Source organism: Hemiscyllium ocellatum, chromosome 1 (assembly GCF_020745735.1).
Source record: "Hemiscyllium ocellatum isolate sHemOce1 chromosome 1, sHemOce1.pat.X.cur, whole genome shotgun sequence".
Lineage (NCBI taxonomy): Eukaryota > Metazoa > Chordata > Chondrichthyes > Orectolobiformes > Hemiscylliidae > Hemiscyllium > Hemiscyllium ocellatum.
In genome coordinates, this window is record NC_083401.1 from 127,750,364 (window position 1) to 127,770,221 (window position 19,858).

At 40.2% G+C, this 19,858-nt stretch overlaps 1 protein-coding gene across 9 annotated transcripts in view; it reads left to right on the plus strand.

Annotated features, from left to right (window-relative positions):
- The window catches only part of LOC132816053 (collagen alpha-1(XXV) chain), a 653,999-nt gene extending 635,723 nt beyond the window's left edge, over window positions 1–18,276 (plus strand). For 8 of the 9 annotated variants that reach the window (XM_060825536.1, XM_060825472.1, XM_060825503.1 and 5 more), the window contains 3 exons: window positions 2,928–3,014; window positions 14,419–14,457; window positions 16,970–18,276. In XM_060825536.1, coding sequence (XP_060681519.1) covers window positions 2,928–3,014; window positions 14,419–14,457; window positions 16,970–16,972 — 129 coding nt within the window. In that variant the 3' untranslated portion in view covers window positions 16,973–18,276. Of the gene's footprint in view, window positions 1–2,927; window positions 3,015–3,661; window positions 3,740–14,418; window positions 14,458–16,969 lie in introns of all 9 variants that reach the window. The other variant, XM_060825479.1, reaches the window with a different exon arrangement.
- Window positions 18,277–19,858: the final 1,582 nt, after the last annotated feature.

Sequence of the window (19,858 nt, forward strand, 5' to 3'; positions counted from 1 at the left end):
AGTGATGTTGGAAGGCAAAGCATCACCAATGAGGACCACCCTGGAATGACACTGTTTGCATACAAGGATTTCCATTTGGAATCCAGTTTTACAAGTTGACATAAAACTTAACAAAAATAATGACAATAGTGTCAACATACCAAAGATTTTTATATTTGAAATTATTCCAGTGCTCTTGATGAAATATGTAAATTCGAAGCTTCATCATTGGATTTACCACTTTCCATAATATTGTAACTAACTTATGACGATGTTTTTTAAATTTTACTTTCTCACCTGATCCACTGTTTTACAGAAAAGCTTCACCTTAAATAACTAACCACACCAGCCCCCCTCCCAAATAAATAATCTTGTCTCACAACATGATCAGTGAGACAAACTCCTGTCCCCAGCTGTTTCTTTAGTAGGTCTTTCTATGTAATGCCTCCTGCTGAGCTCAGCAAATTGGAACAGCTAACCATCACTATTTCTCCACATGAACTATCTAAGTGACCCAATTACCTGCACTCTGTTTCTTCTCAATCCCATATTTTTGCATAAATAAAAACCAAAAGAATCTGCAGATGCTGTAAATCAGAGAACGAAACAGAAATTGTGGATAAGCCCAGGAAGTCTGTCAGTATCTGTGGAGAGAAATCAGAGTTAACATTTCAGGTCAAGTGACCCTTCTTCAGATCCTATAGAATGTCACAGAGTTCTGAGCAAGGGTTACTCAACTCGAACCGTCAACTCTGATTTTTCTCCAAAGGTGCTGCCAGACCTGCTGAGCTTATGTCACAATTTCTGTTTTTGTCAATATTTTTCCATAATCTGTATTTTGCAACAACATAAAATTAAACAAGTTTTCCCGATTACTACTTCATTTGGCAACTTAAAGCATTTGATTTAAAAGTAAAGTGCATATTTTGATGTGAAAGCAACAATAGTTATCCAAAGTTGAAAGCAGCATTTGAAAGTGGTTGACTGAATGAGATATTAAGGAATACTGAAGCTTTGGCATTTGGATTTAAACACTCATATTTGAAATAAATGAGATGTTCATTCAGAGAGCACTTTTAAGTTGCATGAGCATTCCATGTAATGCTTTCTTGTCTTCATGTGTGAGTTGACTATTTACCTTGGTGTGAATTAGATATCTACTGTTCTCCTATTGACTGTAAACCTCTCAAAAACACTCTGTAGATTGCACAAGCCTTTGTCCATCCAGCACTCTGATGTAGACTGCATGAATTGTCTACTTTGCACATGTTGCACAAACCAACTTCTGCCTCCATTCCTATAGGCTGGGAAATTGCAATATCACTGGATGGACACCTAACACAATCCCTTGGCATTCTTCTGTCCATTAGTGTTGGTCTATTATTATAACGAAGACTGTGTTTGCTAACACCTTACAAGGTTCACATTGCACATTGCAGAAAGCTGTGCACATACCCACTTTGTGAAATGCCCTTCACAACAGCAACCAAATAAGCATAATCAACATGAGTGATGGGATAGAATTACATCACTGAGAATACTGGCATGGGTACTGTGCATGTGTGTTTTGCACATGTGGGCTGAGAGCATTTCAGGTGTGTCAGCAGACATTGCCTATTAACAATTTAACTTTTCCATTAAAAAGTAGAGATTAGGGAAATGTCATCTGTGCAAAGTAAACATTCATCTCCTGATGTAACTGTCAACAGTTTCGAGGCTGTGTACTGTATGAGCTTTCAATCACGGTTTTAAAGTGTATAAGTCTCTTGTTGATTGTATTGGGTTGACTGAGTGCGTGCTGCTAGCATGGAGCCTTGCCCACAAACAGGAGATTGAGTGCAATATTCCCAGTGTGTGCTGCTATCTGGTAAAAATCCTTTCTAGGAGCACGTACTCAGCAATGTGGCCCATGTGCTATCCATCCACTGCCCTCCTTTTAAGTGTGTGAGTTATCCAACAATAGTAGCCTTAAAGTATTAATTGGATATTTTTCCTCTCCGACATTTGAACTAATTGCATAACTTATATGAACTTCCGTTGAGACAGAGATCAAACCATTGAAGTTTAATGAAAATTACCCAAAATTATATGACTTTGTCTATAATATCAAGGAATATATCATTTTTAAATGCTTCTTTCATTAATCAAATACCATATTTTACAGATTACATTCACTGAGAATGAGTGTAATTCTCTGTTAATCAAAGGGTCATATGGTTAGATATCTCATAACGTCAGGAGGGCTGTGTGAAGTAATTACTTTTATTTTTACATTTGTTTCCAGTTGCACAATTGATTGAATTGCTTCTGGTGTGGTGGAGGGAGTGCCCTTTTCTCTTTGCCTATGTAGCAAACTCGAACAAGGACGGTGACCACTGACTGCAAAATGTATTTTTGCTTCTGAAAATTGCCTTAAAGTCAATGCTGCAGCTCTTTGATGGTCACTGTAAGATCATTCATAGGCAAATGCAAAGGGTCACTGCCACTGTAGAAACATTATACTTTCTGAATGTGTCTTATTCCTGTTGCTCAGTTTAAAGCATGTTTCATTTACCTGGAGGTGCCTACCCTTCTCCTTCCCCCTCTGCCCTCTGAAACCCGAGCATATTGGTTCCCACCTATGGACTTGACCCATCCTTTTAATTTTTACTCCTTAATTTGACTGCTATAATAAGAGATGTAGTTTTACTCCTTTCTGAATATAACTCATTCCTAAGTGCTCCTGCAACCTCACTAATTTCCCTTTTTTTTCTAATATCATCACTTATCCTCACTGTAGTCCCTTTACTCCTGATAACTGCCAAGCATTTTTCTGGCTCCAAACTCATGACTACTCTTTTACTGTTTTGTTCTTAGTGCTCAAATTGGCTTGACATAATGTACAATAATATGTAGCAGTGCCTGAGTTCACCAAACTTTTTTTTTTGACCAAACCATTGTGTCCGCAGGGGGAAAAGGGAAAGAAAGGCAAAAAAGGGCCAAAGGGGGAGAAAGGAGAACAGGGTGCTCCTGGATTAGATGCACCTTGCCCATTGGTATGTCTCTGCTGTGTACTGGTATTCAGACATCTCAAGCCAAACAGAAGAAAGAGGCACATTCTGTCCAACGGCCCCCGTGCACATAATGAAATAAATTATTTATGTGGGATTTTATCTGAGGATCCCACAGGGAGCAGCAGCTGCACTAACTTACCATCCACAACATTTGCCTTGCGGCATTCTGGTCACAGTCAACACACAAATAAGCCCCACGTGTAGAAAGGGGGTTTCAGTCCCATCAGGATTATTGTGCGGTGAGGCATATGCATGCATCAGTAATTTGGAAAATCATGAATGAGGAGGAGGGATGTTGTTGTGCTACAGTTCCAAATTTTGAATTTATGGTCGAAAACATACATGTCCAAGATGGAGTCGCAAGAACATTTTGTAAATTGAGCATTGGTTTCTTTCACATAAGTCATATTAAGATTTTAAGTGTAACAACAGGAAGAAAGGATGCTCAGTTTAATCATCCTTGTATAGCTCCAACTTGGTTTACATTTCAGAAATCCCCTCACCCCACACATTGTCCGCAAAGTCATTAGGTGCCTCTCTCTCCTGTTTGTAAGCTGTCAAGTGTTGGCCTCTCTGAAGGCGAAGCAATTCATTTGTCAATAACAATGCAAGTTAATTTCAATAAACAGGGTCTCCGAGGCAATAAGGGGGAAAAAGGGGAGCCAGGCCAACCTGGCCTGGATGGGCTGGATGCCCCTTGCCAATTGGTACAGTATTCTTTTTCCTACCAACCCTGCATGATGTCTTTAATGAGGCAATCTGTCATAACGCAAAGCAGTGGTCTAATTCCCTTTGCATTGCAGGTTTAGTGCATGCGCATGACTGGACTTTCCCACACTAATGTACCCCTATGCAAGAGGGTGTGCTTGTTATTTATTTACTCATTAATATGTAACATGTGGTGTACAAAATGAGATTGATAAAATTATTTCCAGTGTATCACTGAGGAATTGGAGGCTAATCAGTAGAATGTGATGGTCAAAGATGACTTACTAATGATGAAAATAATCATCGACCTACTCAACGCACTAGGAACTTTAAACATGGTCTTCAGAATCAGGTTGCATTACTCATTAATAGAAAGGTCTGCATCACAATATACACATTTCCAGCAGATTTAGGATCAATCATTTTCTCCTTTAATGTCGCAAGGAGAGGAATTTGATATAAATGCACAAACAATTCATGCAATTACACTGCCAGCAGGAATTTGTACATGAAGAATACACAGTTTGTGAATATCCTTATATTCTTTACAAGATTTAAAGGCAGGGGTAAGGGCTGGAGGTGGATGGATTGTAACATCCTCCCTCATGATGGGCAGGGGTACTAAATATTAAAAGACTCCAACCCGTAATGAACATGCCATTTCCGACTTGACCACATCCAATTTAGGTATGTGCAAACTGCATATTCCAGAGAGTCTGGTGAGTAATGATAAAATTTATACCAAGCACCTTGCCTCAGATGTTAGCAGTCATGTGAATATAACAGCTGTGTGATGGGTTCGAGAAGGACGTTAATGTTTTAGGTGGCAGGAAAACTCCTCATTAGCCTCACGTCCCACAATTGCCAAGTACTCCACACACTTTCAAGCAGCTCAAGCAAATCTTCAATCTTATTTGTTTCTTCCTGAAACCTACTGGTCTCACTCTCCATGTTGGTTTGATTCCACCAATGATTTCTCCTCGTTTCCAATCTTTGTCTCATTGTTCCCATCAGTCCCCAAACCTTGTGTTCTAGATTGCTGGGACCATTTCCAATGGTTCCTAGCTCCTGTCTTCTCCCCTAATCTGTTCAGTTTATATTGTAGTCAGTGGGCAGGCCATTCTTTCCGCTAGGTCACCACCGATGCAGGAAAGACGAAAATGTGCTTCAATGTGTTTCAGCTTCGGAACTGACCTTGACTGTTAGCTGCCGCACTCCTATATAAAATATCTCATGGTGATTGTTGATGCAATCCGCATTACAAAAATTCTCATGAATAAACTGCAAATTGACATATCCCCACTCTAAATCTTACTAAAATGACAAATATCGAAGTAAAAAGAGAGATGAGTGGGTTGGATACTTCATTGAAGTGAATCTAGTAAAGAAAAGACCAGCTTGTCTAGTGTAGTGCACGTACACAATGAATTATTATGCGGCATGGATTTTGAATTGTCCAAACAACGGTCAATTTTATTCCGACATGGAAACATTTTGGTCCAGTGAAATGTTAAGATCCTTTTTAACATTTATTTTATTTTAATGTATTCATTCAAGTGCAGACTATCCTCCTTGGAACATCATACTAGTCAGGAAAGTTTGGATGTCTCAGACTCAAGAGACAAATGGGAGACTGAGCTAGACTGGTCCCATGCCTGCTTACATTAATTCAGTGTCCTGGCATCCACTTGGATAGTGATTTGTGACCCTTTGAGTGAAGTAATTTCTCCTCATCTCTGATTTAAATCTGCAACCCAATAGTTGAGACAGTTGCAGCAGAATATTTCCAGGAGGAAATATGTGGAACTCTAGGCCATGGGTATGGTGATGTATTCTGCATCTCCTCTGTGGCTTAGCCAGTGTTTCTGGCACTACCATTGTGTCTGTTTTCAGTGGACCTGGCCTGGTGCTTCTGCCTCATTGTTCTAATGACTGTAGGGATGCTCAAGTCTATGTGGATTAAGTAATACAGAGTGAATTGACCCTATTGCTAGTTCTTCCAAAGTGAGACCACATCTGCTCCTGCAGTGATAAAGATCACTTTAAGGGCTGGGTTCTTGACCTGTCAAGGCTCAGCTTCTTGAATGAGGCTCCATTTTAAACTCGACAAGACAATTCTTTTGAGAGTTAGTTTCTACACATTGGATCTGAATGCATAGATAAATTGAACTTCTATGTAGGTCAGACCCAAAGTGACACCAGCTCAGATATATAAGTGAAACAGGTTTATATATACGCAATGTCTATAAATGCTATTCCATACAACTGTCCCATATTGGCAACATCCTGCTGCCAACTTCATCACAGGAGGCTTTCCTGCCTCTGGCAACCTGACACTCAACTTCCCAGGTAATTAACCATCACCTGCAATTATTGTGCCCACCATCACAGGCTGGATTTAACTCCACTCATTGTTTTCAAAATGAATGCAAATTGGAATAGAAATCGCTGCCTCATTATAGTCCTCAAATAAGAAAATGATCCCACTATACTCTTCCAGTTGTAATCTACAAATCTCACTCACTTAATGCTCCTCATCCTGTTGGCAGTTTAAGTTTTAACAAATTAAGCCTTCCCTGAGCTCAACTGTTCCAAGCTCATACTAGCAACCCTTCCCTGACTATTAACACGTACTGTCAAGGCTTCTGGCTTGATTTAACATGTTGCTATTCACTTCTGAAATAAATCAACTTTTCAACACTGGACATCAACATTGTCTACCAAACCCTTCTCAGCTTTTAATGCAACCTTTGTTCCATTTGTGACACGAACAATGTAACCAATTGTACCCACTTACCTCCATTGTACCAATAGAGCAAAATTTACAATTTTGGGACGTATAAAAATAATTTAGAAATTGTAAGTGAAACATTTCACGCAAAACTTTTTTTTAATTGATCACTAAGATTAATCATGGTATTTTAATAGAAGATTGCATTTTGATGGGATAACATCTCATAAATGAGTGAACATATACCAATAGATTTGCGTTTACAGTGTGTATTTATGAAAAGCTTTGGTGAATTGAATTTGGTTCTTTCACAGTGCAGACCCACTGAGCTTAGCTAAAACGGAAGAGGTGTTCCGTGGAATGTATTGCTGTGCATGGTTATCTTTTCTTGAAAAAAGAAATGCCACTTCTGCATCAAATTCTGACAGTGGTGTCATTCTGATTTCAGGGCATTATACTTGATTTAATCGAGAAATCTGCAATAAGAGACCGCTAGCAATAAGCTTAAAGGCTGCTTTTGATCATGAATGCTGAGCTCAAGTTGCTTAAAACTATTAGTTAGATTCGATGGCATAGCATTAACACCTTTAGTTTACATATTGTGTTTCTCCGCTAAATTATACTATTTCTGATCCTGAATGGGAAAATAAGGATCTAATAATGATGGTAGCAGTGCATGAACAATGATATTTGAACTCATGACAAGTTCTATGTTACAGTGTTAAAACTGATGTAAAAATACTTTGGAGCATGATGGCAATCATAGCCAATCTAGAATAACATTTTCCAAAACATGATAGATGACCTTTTCTTAAGAAACTTGTGATTACTGAGATAGAGTATATGAAAGCAGATGTTGCTCTCCTTAACAGTCCATATGGGCTAATTAGCAGGGTTTTAGGGAGAGGAGCAGACACCTATATTACTGGCTGTCTGCCCCTTTTGTATGTTAAGCCCATTTCCTGAATGGAACAGACACATGAGCAATTTAATAATGCCTCCTGTATCATTCTCCAGAGATTACTTAAGTCCTCTTATTCCTTTCTTATTGCACCTGGAAAAGAATACCATTTATTGCAATTGAGTGTTAGAGGTTATAGGGCAGACTCTTTGGTTTGAGGATGTATAAAGAGGCTGGATAACATTCCTGGTCTTGCTTTCACAGGCTGCATTGTTGGGATGAAAGCCATTTGTTGCTATTTCTGACAGTTGGTCAACACTCTGCTTGAAATTTAAGGATGTACAACTTTCCAACTTTGAGTTGAAGAAAATGTCAATTCAAAAATAATACTGCTACCCAATGCATACCAGCATCTTTAACTAAATACAGAACAAACGTCAGGGTTCAGTGGATGTCAAGTAGGCAAAAGACATTGGTCAATTTATGCCAAGAGTAAGTGGAACAGGAAGTGAGAGTATTACATTTCATATTTGTGGCCAGAATTTCCATTGGGTTCTTCAGACTTCCTGTCATTTTAGCATTGTTTCCACCAAGCTCCTGCAAGAGGTTTAGTGAGAAATTGTGACACCAGGGAAGGTCTACCCTCATGGAAGAAAGGACCTAAACTTTTGCACCCAAGTCAGGTGTGCAAAGTCAAGAGAATTCCCGTCTCCAAAAGGCTGACTGGGCAGAAGTACATTACAGCTGTTAAAAATAAACAGCTTGCCAGTCCTTTCCTCTCAAATCTGCCATACTCTCCACATTGCGCATCCAATCCACCTCGTTGTTATACACTGATATAAGATTAAGAACTATGGATGCTGAAGATCTGAAACTAAAACAGAGTGCACCGGACTCAAAATGTTAACTCTGCTTTCTACCCGCAGTTGCTGCCAGACTTGCTGAGTTTTGCCAGCAGTTTCTGTTTTTATTATAAAATATTCTTATTGATAAAGAACCTCTTCACATTTAACTCCCTTCAACAACTTAATCCCTTCTAAAAACAAGCATTTATACTCATTGCTCTAATTCAAAGGCTTTATAAACACTTGGAGCTGTCAATCAATCTGAACTGACAGGCACCTGTCAGACTGAATAACAGACTGAAAAATCAGTGAGGCAGCATGATCCCTTTCTTTCTTGTCCTCCAGCCTTTATCAATATACAGAGAGAAATAGAAACTGTGTTTTCTTGAATTTACTTAAAGTTCAGAAGATGTAAATGACTTACATACAAGGGGGCGATTGCAGTAATCATGACATCACTGATTAAGCAATGCTACCCATTTACTTTCAATTCTCACTTCATATGGAAGTCAGAAACTCTCATTGAATGAATATAAAAATTGTGGGCACAAACAATAGCTGAAGAAATCATGAGCATTACATTGTGCCCACTGATTGCTTCTTTATTATCGAGATGTAAGAAGTTTTATTGTAAGAAGACACTTAAAAACTGACCTTGATGTTTCCAATTGATCACTGCAATCTACTGGAGGGAGAGTGCATTTGATGAAGGCCTACTAGCAGACATCCATTCCTAATGAAACATAGACACTTTGATTGTTCATCGTGAACTTGATGAAGTCACATAACTCATAGTTCCTTATCGAGGCACGATATCAGCCTCTTTGGGAAGCCTGTATGTCACGTTGTATGCTGACACTTGATTGTTAAGGAGATGAGTGTGCAGGCAACCCTTCAATCACACTGCGTGATTTTTCTGACTTCCCCCACAAGTTATTTATTAACGGAGCTAAATTGTCAGCCGCTGTGCCTGTTCTTGGTGTGGCCTTGGCCCATTGAGCATCAACAGGAGAAGGAGACAGCAGAGGCAAGACAAGTTCAGCAACCTCCAATGGCTGCTACACTGACCCCAGAGGAAGAAGAAGCACAAATGAATGGTGAGAATTGGGGTTTACTAGCATCATGCCAATTACCTGCAAATGTCAGAATGAGAATACAACAGATGACTAAAGATGCCCTGCTGTGCCACCTCAGAATTTTGCCAGCTGCTGGGTGGCAGTCGCATTGCAAGATCCCTCAAAATGTGAAGTGCTCTTAATTTTTACACTAGTGGCCCATTCCAGAGCACCACTAGCAGCATCTTTTTCACATTCCCCAATCCCCCACTCACAAATGCATTCAATATTCTATCAATGCCACTCTTGCAAGAACTCACCTGGTCATTATCTCCAATCTTGGTGAAGAAAGTCAAAAAGTTCAGATCCTCCACCATTGCTGGTGTTGCCAGATTGATCATTTGTATCCACAATGGTTACAGAGTACCCTATTACCAATCACTGGCACTTGACAACAGGGCAAGATTGTTTTCACTCCTATAATGATTTTCTGGCCATCAAAGCCTCACTTTGAGATGTGCGCCAGGATCCTGGGAGCTGCCATAACTGACCCAGACTCCCTCACAGGTGCCTGCTCCTTTCAGAGCTCTTTGGTTCCTACAGGAATGGCTGCAGGGGCACAAAGGGGTAAACCCCCCTCAGCCCCTACAACCACTTCCAGCTCTGGATTCAGGTGCAATGCTGTTCAGTTTTCCACCAGCTATACACTGGAACAGAGCGTAGGCCTCCCGAGGATGAGATTTCAATGCCTACGTCATCCTGGAAGGGGTTTGCAGTATGATCTAGACATGGTGTTATGTATTATTGTGGTGGGTCAAATTGAGAACAAATTGAGGGAGCAAGAGCAATCCTCTGGAGATGAAGATGTGATGCAGGATCAAACATTAGCCAGGAGGACCCTTCACGCGAGGAGACACAACAATGTTTTTGAGAGGCTAGAGACAAGCTCATTACTAGCTGCTTTCAGCATTTCTGAGCTGGGTTCAGACTTCATCCTATTGTGTATCTAAGATGCTCATCTGGCAGGCAACCTTCCTAGTTAGTGTAAAGGGTGTGTCTAACTTGTTGCTCACAGTGTGATCTTCTCTACATTGGAGAAATGAAGTGTAGAAGAACACCTCTGTTCTATCCATAAAAAAGACCCTGAGCTTCCAGTTGTCTGCCACTTCAACACCACCATGTTCCCTGACCAATATCCCCCTCTCAGGCTAGCTACAGTGCTCCAACGCAAATTGGAAAAACAGCACGTCATTTTCTGTTTGAGGACTCGACAGCCTTCTGGACTCGATGTTGAGCTCAACAGTTTTAGGGTTTAAGAAATCTTGACATGAGCTTACAACAATTCCATACACACCAACCTTGTTATCACAAAGTCTGCTATTACACACCATCCATCATTAGCTACCAATTATACACTAATAGCTATTCACTCACCTAGCCTTATCGCTATCCCCTCCTTCATCTGTCTAACTGATCTTATCTCTCCTTGTGCTCTGTCCCCACCTATCGTTGACTACTTACTTTCTTCCCCCCATCCCATTCTCAGCATAGAAACTTAACTATTTCCTCGCTACCATCATTTCTGAGGAAGGGTTATTGAACCTGAAACATTAACTTTGATTTCTCTGCACAGAAACTGCCAGACCTGCTGAGCCTTTCCCAGCTATTTCTATTTTAGTTTCTGATTTCCAGCTTCCACGGTTCTTTTGGTTTTTATATGTCTGACTTGTTGGTTTGCTTTCTTTCACTTTTGTCTTGCAACTTAGGTGTCACACTCTCCATGTTAATCTCTGAATGCTATCTTCAGTTGAACCTTCGCATACCCTGCCCTATGCTACTATTAGAGAAGAAGCTGCAATGAAACAAAGCATTTGCACTTCATGGTGCTAAAGTGAGGAAATGACATGAACCATCAGCGGTTCCTGCCCTCACAAAAGTCTTCTTTCCTGTGTGACCCTTTTTTCATCTGTGACCCTTCAGTGTTCGAGAGTGCAGAGACTGTAAAGTGCCTTGATATACTTCAGCATTCTCGATGACTGTTTAACCTGTGAGACACAATACCTTGTGTAGTTTTTCTCTGCAAACCAATGTGCTAGGAGAGATAGTGGACACCTGAGCTGCCCATTGAACTTTGACAGTCACTGTGGTTCTTTGAAAAGCATGGAATATCCTTTCCCAACAGATACATGTGGAATCATGACTGATTCAATACTCTCACCCTGTACCCAAGTGTCCAGGAATGTGCAGGCATTATGCCTGACAATTTAATAGACATTGCCTTCAGCCTCGGTGTCTTCCAGTGCGGTGCCTTGACTGAAGTCCTTCAAGTTCAAGGTCAAGGAACTATGGTGTATGAGGCTATCTGCAGTCAAAGGTTTGTCTGCATGTGGGAGGAGAGTAGTCCAGAAACTGAACTGGACTTGCCCTAGCAATATAGTGGCTACAAAAGCAGCTGAGAAGCTACGAATTCTGTGGCAAGTAACTCATCTTCTGACTACCAAAAGCCTGTCCACCATCTACAAGGCACGTGTTAGGAGTGTGCAGGAATATTCCCCACTTGCCGAGATGAGTACAGCTCCAACAACACTCAGTTAACTTGACATCATCCAAGACAAAGCAGCCCACTTGATTGGCACCACATCCACAAACATTTAGTTACTCCACTATTGATGCTCAGGAAGAGCAGTATAAACTACCCACAAGGTGCACTGCAGGAATTCCCAAAGGCTCCTCTGACAACACCTTCCAAAACCATGACCATTTCCATCTAGAAGGATAAAGGTAACAGTGAAATGGGAACACCATCATCCTCCAAGCCGCTCATCATTCTGATGTGGAAATATATCGTCTCTCCTTTACTGTCACTGGGTCCAAGTCCTGGAACTCCCTCACTTATACAGGGTCTACGGCACAAGGGCTACCGTGAATTGAGAAGGTTCACCTCCACTTTCTCAAAGACAACTGGGATAGATAATAAATGCTGGTCCAATCAGCCACACCCACACCCCCTAAAAGATTATTTTAAAGAAACAAATTGGAGAGCCTTACATCTTTGGGCTGTTTAAACTATCTCCTCATCTTTCACATAGACCTGAATTAACCAGGTCCTATCCTGGTAATAATTGAGCAGATGTTGTAACAGTGCAAGTGAAACATATTGACAAACTGACCGTTTATTTACCGTAATGTAGCACTCATGGCACCAATGTGCCCTTAGGTGGTTTTCTTCTTCTACCTCCCCCTATGTCTAGGTTCAGGGTCAGCATTTGCTACTGGGATGGAGGGAGCCTGCTCTGTGATTGACCCAATGGAATTGGAAGTCTTCAGCAGTCATTCCTTGTTGCCTATGGCCGAGATGGCCCTGGCCTGTTGAGAGTCTTTGGTCATTGAGAGGCCCTGCCCAGATGCAGGCGGAGCCTCCTGGACCTGAACAGCTGCAGGCATTGGGATCAGAGGCACCATGCTTTCTCCTTGAGAGAAAGGAGTACCTGGAGTCGAGATCTCCATTCCCACCCCCCACCCCCAACCCTAACCTTGCCATTGATCCTGAGCACCTATGGCCAAAGTGATTGAGTGCAGTCTGTGTGTGTATCTGGCAGCCATTGAGTGTTCTACTAAACCTGGATCTCCAAAGTGGCTGCTCCACTTTCTATGGAGTCAGGCACTGGCTATCATACCAGTGAGATCATTGAAGGACTCTTCTATTTTTCATTTCAGCTAGCAAATACCTCTGGCATTCCTGGCAGATATTCCCTGTCTCTGTAGGTTGACCATGTCTCATGACTGAGGAGAGAGTCTCCTCTTCTGCTTGGGGCTGAGCAAGTGACCAGTCTCCAGAAGTCCTTTTGAGTGTCAGAAGCCTTGATTGTTTCTTCCTGCACCAACTGAGGACATTCCTCTGTGATGTGCTCACTGGGTTGTGCTCATGAGTCTAATCTATCTAAAGTATCCCCCAAGGTAAAAGACTCTGAGCTGGTGGACAATGCATTTGAAAGTCTTGTTAATGCATCCTCTGAGGTCAGTCACTTCCTCCTCCAAAATGAAGCTTTAATGTTAAGTCAGTAGCATATGAGAGACAATTACTTCCAGATTCCTGATTAAATCTGGTGTAAAGCCAGCAACAGAGCCTTCCTGTTTGCAATAAGTGACACAGGCTCTTCTTTCATCAGAAACTTTTCTTGACTGGGAAGAGAAGTTGAGATGATGTTCTGAGCTGTGGTAGTGGCTGCTCATGAGGAACAAGAGGACAACCCTATTTAGGGTGATTCACGAGCGGCTGTCCCTGGAAGGGAGATTGGCAGCAGCTTCCAAGTGGAACTCCCAAACACTCCGGTTCCAGTAGCAAGAGAGACAAGAACCTGAAGGCACAGCCTTAGAGTAAAGGGAAGGCCTTTACTTGCTACAGCAACAAAATTTCACCTCATTACGTGAAAAGGAAACATTTGTATGATTATGGAGAAAAGGCGGAAGGAGTGGAGCAAGGTGAATTACTCTTGCAGAGAGTCAGCACAGACATGGCAGACCAAATGGTCTCCTGTGCCGTAACTATTCTGAGTCTCTATGAAAATCCAAGAGGTGCCAAAGGTGGCTAAACCAATATACAGCTGTACATTCCAGCGGAGAGATTATTGAGAAAGGGTAAACTCCTGCTCACAAAAGGAATAGATGTGCAAGTTCAAAAAGAACTGAAAAAGTAGCCAAAACCTCTCAACCAATACAGAAAATTGCCAACAGTAAGGCAATTAACAATATTGTTTCCATACAACTGTCAGTGTGTATTTGTGAGAAGCTGGCTTGACATTGCATTTGGATGAGTACTCATTACCTTTATCAAAAGAGTACAGTTAAAACTACTGCTCCTTGGCCAGTTAGTAACAGAACAGCCATAGATGTAGTTTATCACTGAATCTGCGTTTCAGTTTTATTAACACTGTAATATGGAAACTGTTGAATAATGTGTCATCATGATTAGTATAATTGCATTTAGATACTAAATCATTTTTTGATGATCATGCAGTTAATAATATTGTTTTTAACTGGCAATTACAGGATATACATCAATTGAATAGAATGTTTGGCAGGTTTATTTGCTGTTGTTTCTGTCTTTCCACATAGTAGTCAAAGTCTCTATCTTTGATTAAAATAGGGCCCAGATGGATTGCCGATGCCAGGATGTTGGCAGAAGGTATGAAGTGCATGATTTTTTCAAAAATATATTTGAAGGGAATTAAGGTCTTCAGAATAAAATTAATTTGTGATATATTCACCATAATACATCACAAACATATTCTTGCAATGTCCTTTTAACTTATATCCACTGTTCGCTATTGGGGTGAACATTGTAAATACTAAGTTAGATTTGGGAGATAAATTCGCTCGAGGTAACACCCTCGAGGTGGGATCAGTAGACTTACTGTCCCATCAATACTGTTGGTCAGGTAGTTGGTGATTTGACCTTTTGAACCACTGTGTGAGTATGTGGCCATCTTCTTTCCCATGTAGATCAGGCTGCTAACAACGTGATTAAACAGCCCATTATAATTCAGAGACATAGGGTCTGCTTCCATGCTGTATGACTCTTCGAACCAACTAGTCAATGCCAAACATGTTCCCAAACTAAACTAGTTCCCACTTGTCTACATTTAGCCCATATCCCTCTTTTCCTATTCATGTACTTAACCAAATAGCTTTCAAATGTTGTAACTGTACCTGCATCCTCCCCACTTACACAGGCAGTTCATTCCACACATTAACCACTCTCTGTGTAATAAAGTTGTCCCTCATGTCCTTTTTAAAACTTTCTCCTATCACCTTTAAAAATATGCTCCCTAGTTTTGAACTTACCCACCCTAGGGAAAATATTCTTGCTATTCACCTTAACTATGCCCCTCATCATTTTATAAACCTCTATCAGCTCACTCCTCAACTTCCTATGCTCCAGTTAAAAAAGGTCCCAGCTTAATTTTATAATGCAAACCCTCCAGTCCTGGCAGCATCCTAGTAAATCTTTTCTGAATCCTCTCCTGTTTAATAATATCCTTCCTAGGGCAGGGCAATCAGAACTGCACACAGTACTCCAGAGGAGGCTTCACTAACATCCTGTACAACCTCAACATGACATCCCACCTCCTATACTCAAAGGTCTGAGCAATGAAGGCAAGAATGCTAAACACCTTCTTAACCACCCTGTCTACCTGAGGGGCAAATTTCAAAGAATTATGTGCCTGAATCCCAGGATCTCTCTGTTCTACAAGACTACCCAGGGCCCTACCAATATGTGGGCTGATGAAAAGGATGACCCGTGCGTTCTAACCTCATCATCTAGAAATGGCCAAGAAACTAAAGTGCAATTGCTTCCTTTTGTGGAGTTAGTGGGTTGAAGTGTGCTATGTCAGTAATGCTAGTGAGCAGACACAGTTTGCAGGACTTTCCTGGCCAGAGTGTTAATGTAGTTATTCATGCTTCAGGGTGAGCAATTGGAGGCACCTCCCAGTCTTTTCCAAGGGGAACTGGGGTAATCTGATTAATTTACAAATTTGTCTTAAATTGAAAGTTGTGCTAATGTGACTCCCCTTTTCAGCAAAGGATACAGGGATAAGTCAAGAAATTATAAGCTACTTAGTGTTGTTTCAGTTGCTAAATGTTTTTGTTTTTATGCATGATAGTTCAGTGTCATCAGTGACTCCCTCAATTGGATATAACATCCCCGACAGTGCACACAGTGCACCCTCTGCCAGTGTCTGGTTAAATGACATCAGAAGGTGCGGAGTGTACCAGGAAATGTTACGAATGACCTAATCAGTCTTCAACTTCTTAGGGCAGACAAGCTCTTTTCTTTCTCAGTGAGAGAGTGAAATTGCACCCTAGCCCAAGATTAAGCACAAATTTACTACCGATTGTTGATTTACTTTGCAAAATTCGTCAATAAACAATATGCAGTTTTTGTAGTGAAGACACATATGTGGAAAACTATTCCACTTGTGTCACCCACACAGAAGAAATGAACTGCAAGGGCAACAGGAAGCAAACAGAATTTAAATAGCATCTTTGAGGTAATGAAGCATCACAAAGCTTTTTGCAGGCGGGTAATTAAAAAGAAGAAAACATCGTGAGGTGTGACTAAACCTTTATAAAGGTTTGAGGAATGCCTCAAAGAAGGCCGAGCTGGAGGGTTTTCGGAAAAGAGCTCCCGATCTTAGGACCACAACAGCTGGAGGTGGAGCTGCCTGTGATGGAGGTGAAAGGAATGGGAGAGGTGGAGGAGAGGTCAGAATCGGGGCAATGCTGAGTAGCTAAGGAATTGCAGGGCTGGAGAAAAAGCAAAGGTAAGGATAGGCAAGGCCATTGAGGGAGGTGAACTAGAGGATGAGAATTTTAAAGTGGAGGCAATGGGGTTATTTATCATTTAATCTATCTCTAAATGCCAGAGGTATCAATTACAAGCAGCTCCATTGCTGCCAGATTTGATCACCTGAAGTGATAGCCATGTTTGTTTAGCATCCAACTGTGTAACCTGTTACTTCAGTAGTTGGGAAACAAGTGACATTGCTGCGATCTTCCTGCTAATATTTACTTGGAACCTTTTCATTTACTGTCCTCTAAGTATATGTTGGTCAACAGGAGTTGATCATGTGTTATCACTGAACCTTTAGCATGTGTTTTACTTAATTCTTGTGTGTCTTTGTGTTTTTTTGCAGTGATATGTCTAACCCCGAAAGCATGAAGTTTGTATATGATGCTCCATATTTTGTATTTATATAGTTGTAACTGTTTTAAAAAAAAGTCAAGAACATGTTCACACATAGCTGCTTCTACTTCTTTGTAGTAAGAAGTTGCATACATATTATACATTAACTGATAGAGCAGTTCTATCAGAGACTCATAGTGTTAAATGAAACAATGTTGGAATGTTGTTTGCGTGAGCTCTGTCTCAGTTTGTGTATTTTGCATGGACCTGAGTCATTGATGCATATCTGGATGAAGTCTTGTCATGTAACTGTGACCAAATAGACTAAAACCGATCAATACGTGGAATGTCCCTAGCTGCTGACATTGCAGATAACTGAATTTTGCTTACAAACTCCATCTGAAGTTCCATCACTGATTTTCTGCTCTTGTGTCAGTTCAAAAGAGAAGTGCATGAAGTCTTTTTACCAATGCTCAATGTGTGACCACTTTATCATTTCAAACACAAACATTGTGTACAGCGAGACCCTCTGAACTTTCTTTTTCTTTCCTCATCTCAAGGGAGGAAACCCCTGGCTCATTGCTAGAAAGAAATGAAAGAAATGCAGAGGAAAAGGGGTTGTGAAATTGCAAAAAAAAAATGCAGTTGTTCAACATCCTGTCTTGTGGGTCAAGTAACCATGGCAACATAAGTATATTTTTGTTTTCTGCGTGTCAACTCCAGCGGATGGCAAAGTGATGGAGTTAACAGCTCGGTGCTCTAGGTTCAGCTTTGGTGAATATGTAGCCAGTGAGCACGGACTGGTTTCTTTAAAGGGCTACAGTGTGGAACATATTTCATTCAGAGGATTTGGAAGAACAAGGTGGTTTTGAGGATTGTCCACAGGAATGAGAATCTCTTCTCCAAGGTGTGACGAGATGGTAACCCTGAATGAAGTGAAAAGGAAGTAGCCTTTGACAGAGACTGGGCAATGGCACCCAAACAACATTCACCCAAAATGGGAAATGGAAAGCAGCTCCAGTGGAGATTTTGGAGTTGAGTTTGAATGGAACGATTCACATCCTATGGCTGAGGCATCTTCTGAAAGACAATGTTGCTGTTACAAACGGTGGAGAGATGCTGAAGGTATTTTGCATGACAACTAGGAAGATTCTATTGAGTAAAAGCAAGGATACTTGGATTTCTATTGAAAAGGTCTCTGAAGCATATGATCCAGAAGTTTTCATTTGTTGCATCAACGCACAAAAACCTTTTGTGCCTGAATTACTCGCTGTGGATTCACTACTTTATACATTCATCTTCCACAATGTAAATATAAGTGCCCAGTGTTATATATAAAAACATATAAATAGTTTCCATTTGAGGCATTTAATGGTAATCTATTAATTATTGTAGTGTGTTCTCTAGTTTACTGTCTTTTTCAGTCAGTTGCTGTAATGTAACTTTTTATTTCCTGCAGTTTATCTTACTGAGTCCCCCGTGCACTGACTGTGCAAATGCAGCAGTTTTATTTTTTAAGGCACCTTGCTGTTTTGGTTTCTTTTAAGAGCAACCACATCGACTGATAAAGGCTTGACATCCGCCGGCTCACTGTGTTTGGAATATCCTTTCAATTGTTCTGACATAAACAGCATCTCAGTTTGTTGTCACTGGGCTGGATAATTATAAGACAATCTGGGTTTTTCAGGAGTCTGCAAATTCTAATGTGGTAGTCAGACAAAACAGCTCTTTTTATTTCTCATTGCATCTACACCTTATGAGAATGTAGATGCTAAATTGTGTATTTAATTTCCTTGTTTGTTATATTTACATAGGGGTATTAAACTGATTAATTATAACCTGTTTAAACATAGTGCACTGAAATGTAGTCAGTGTGCATTACCATTTGTATGGAAACGTCATGGAGCAAAATTTGTACTGTATAATGCAGAAGAATTAGTTATTAAGACAATCATTATTGGCAAAGAAAGCATCAGCTATATATTATTACTTTCCCCTTGCTTAATTTTCAGCTTGGTAAAAGATTACATCATTACATATCATCATTGTTAATAACCAACTATCTGAAAAACAAAACAAAACTTTCTTAGTAATCTAACATATCTGCATATTTGAATTGAATGAGCTCTTTTCCAAACTCATATTCATTACCTGTTTTAATTATTCCCCCATAATTCAACAGAGCTTTTCGAAGCATTAACCTGAAATTATGCCATCTACAAGTTAAACTATTTTCTTGATAATTTGTTTATAGATTGAATCTGCAATGTCAATCATTAATGGATTATAACATGATAAGTAGTATGTAAGTTAAGTCAGTAATATAATATTTCAGCTATGATTTCCTAAGTACAACAACAGAGGATAACTATAGCTGTGGTTCTGGCCAAAAACTCCAGGTTTATGAGTTATGTTTAGATGGCACAATTGCGGACATAATTTGACTTAAATGTCCCATTTAGACACTACAAATTACTGCATTTCAATCACACTACAACTGGTGATTTATTTTATTAGTTCTATTCTCAAGATGTTTCTTTCAGAGTCAAATGTTGCACAACACTGGCACTGTAAAATACAAGCATCACTTGATCAATCATCTAACTCAGAGTTGTGTGGATGACTCTCGATTGAATATCATCAGTGTATTGCTCTAATCGGCATTTGTTTCTCACCTATCCTTACGAAAAAGGAATGTTTTGTTTTGACCCTAATTCCTCCACTTTTGAAGAAAATTGAATAATGTATAAATTGAGTCATTTCAATCTTTATTCCAATGAAAGGATAGAGACCTTGCAGCCTACTTCATTGTACTTTGCTTTAATGTGACATAGGCAAAATTGAGGCAACTGTACATTTTTTAATGCTAAGACCAAGACCCTATATATTTGCCAAAATC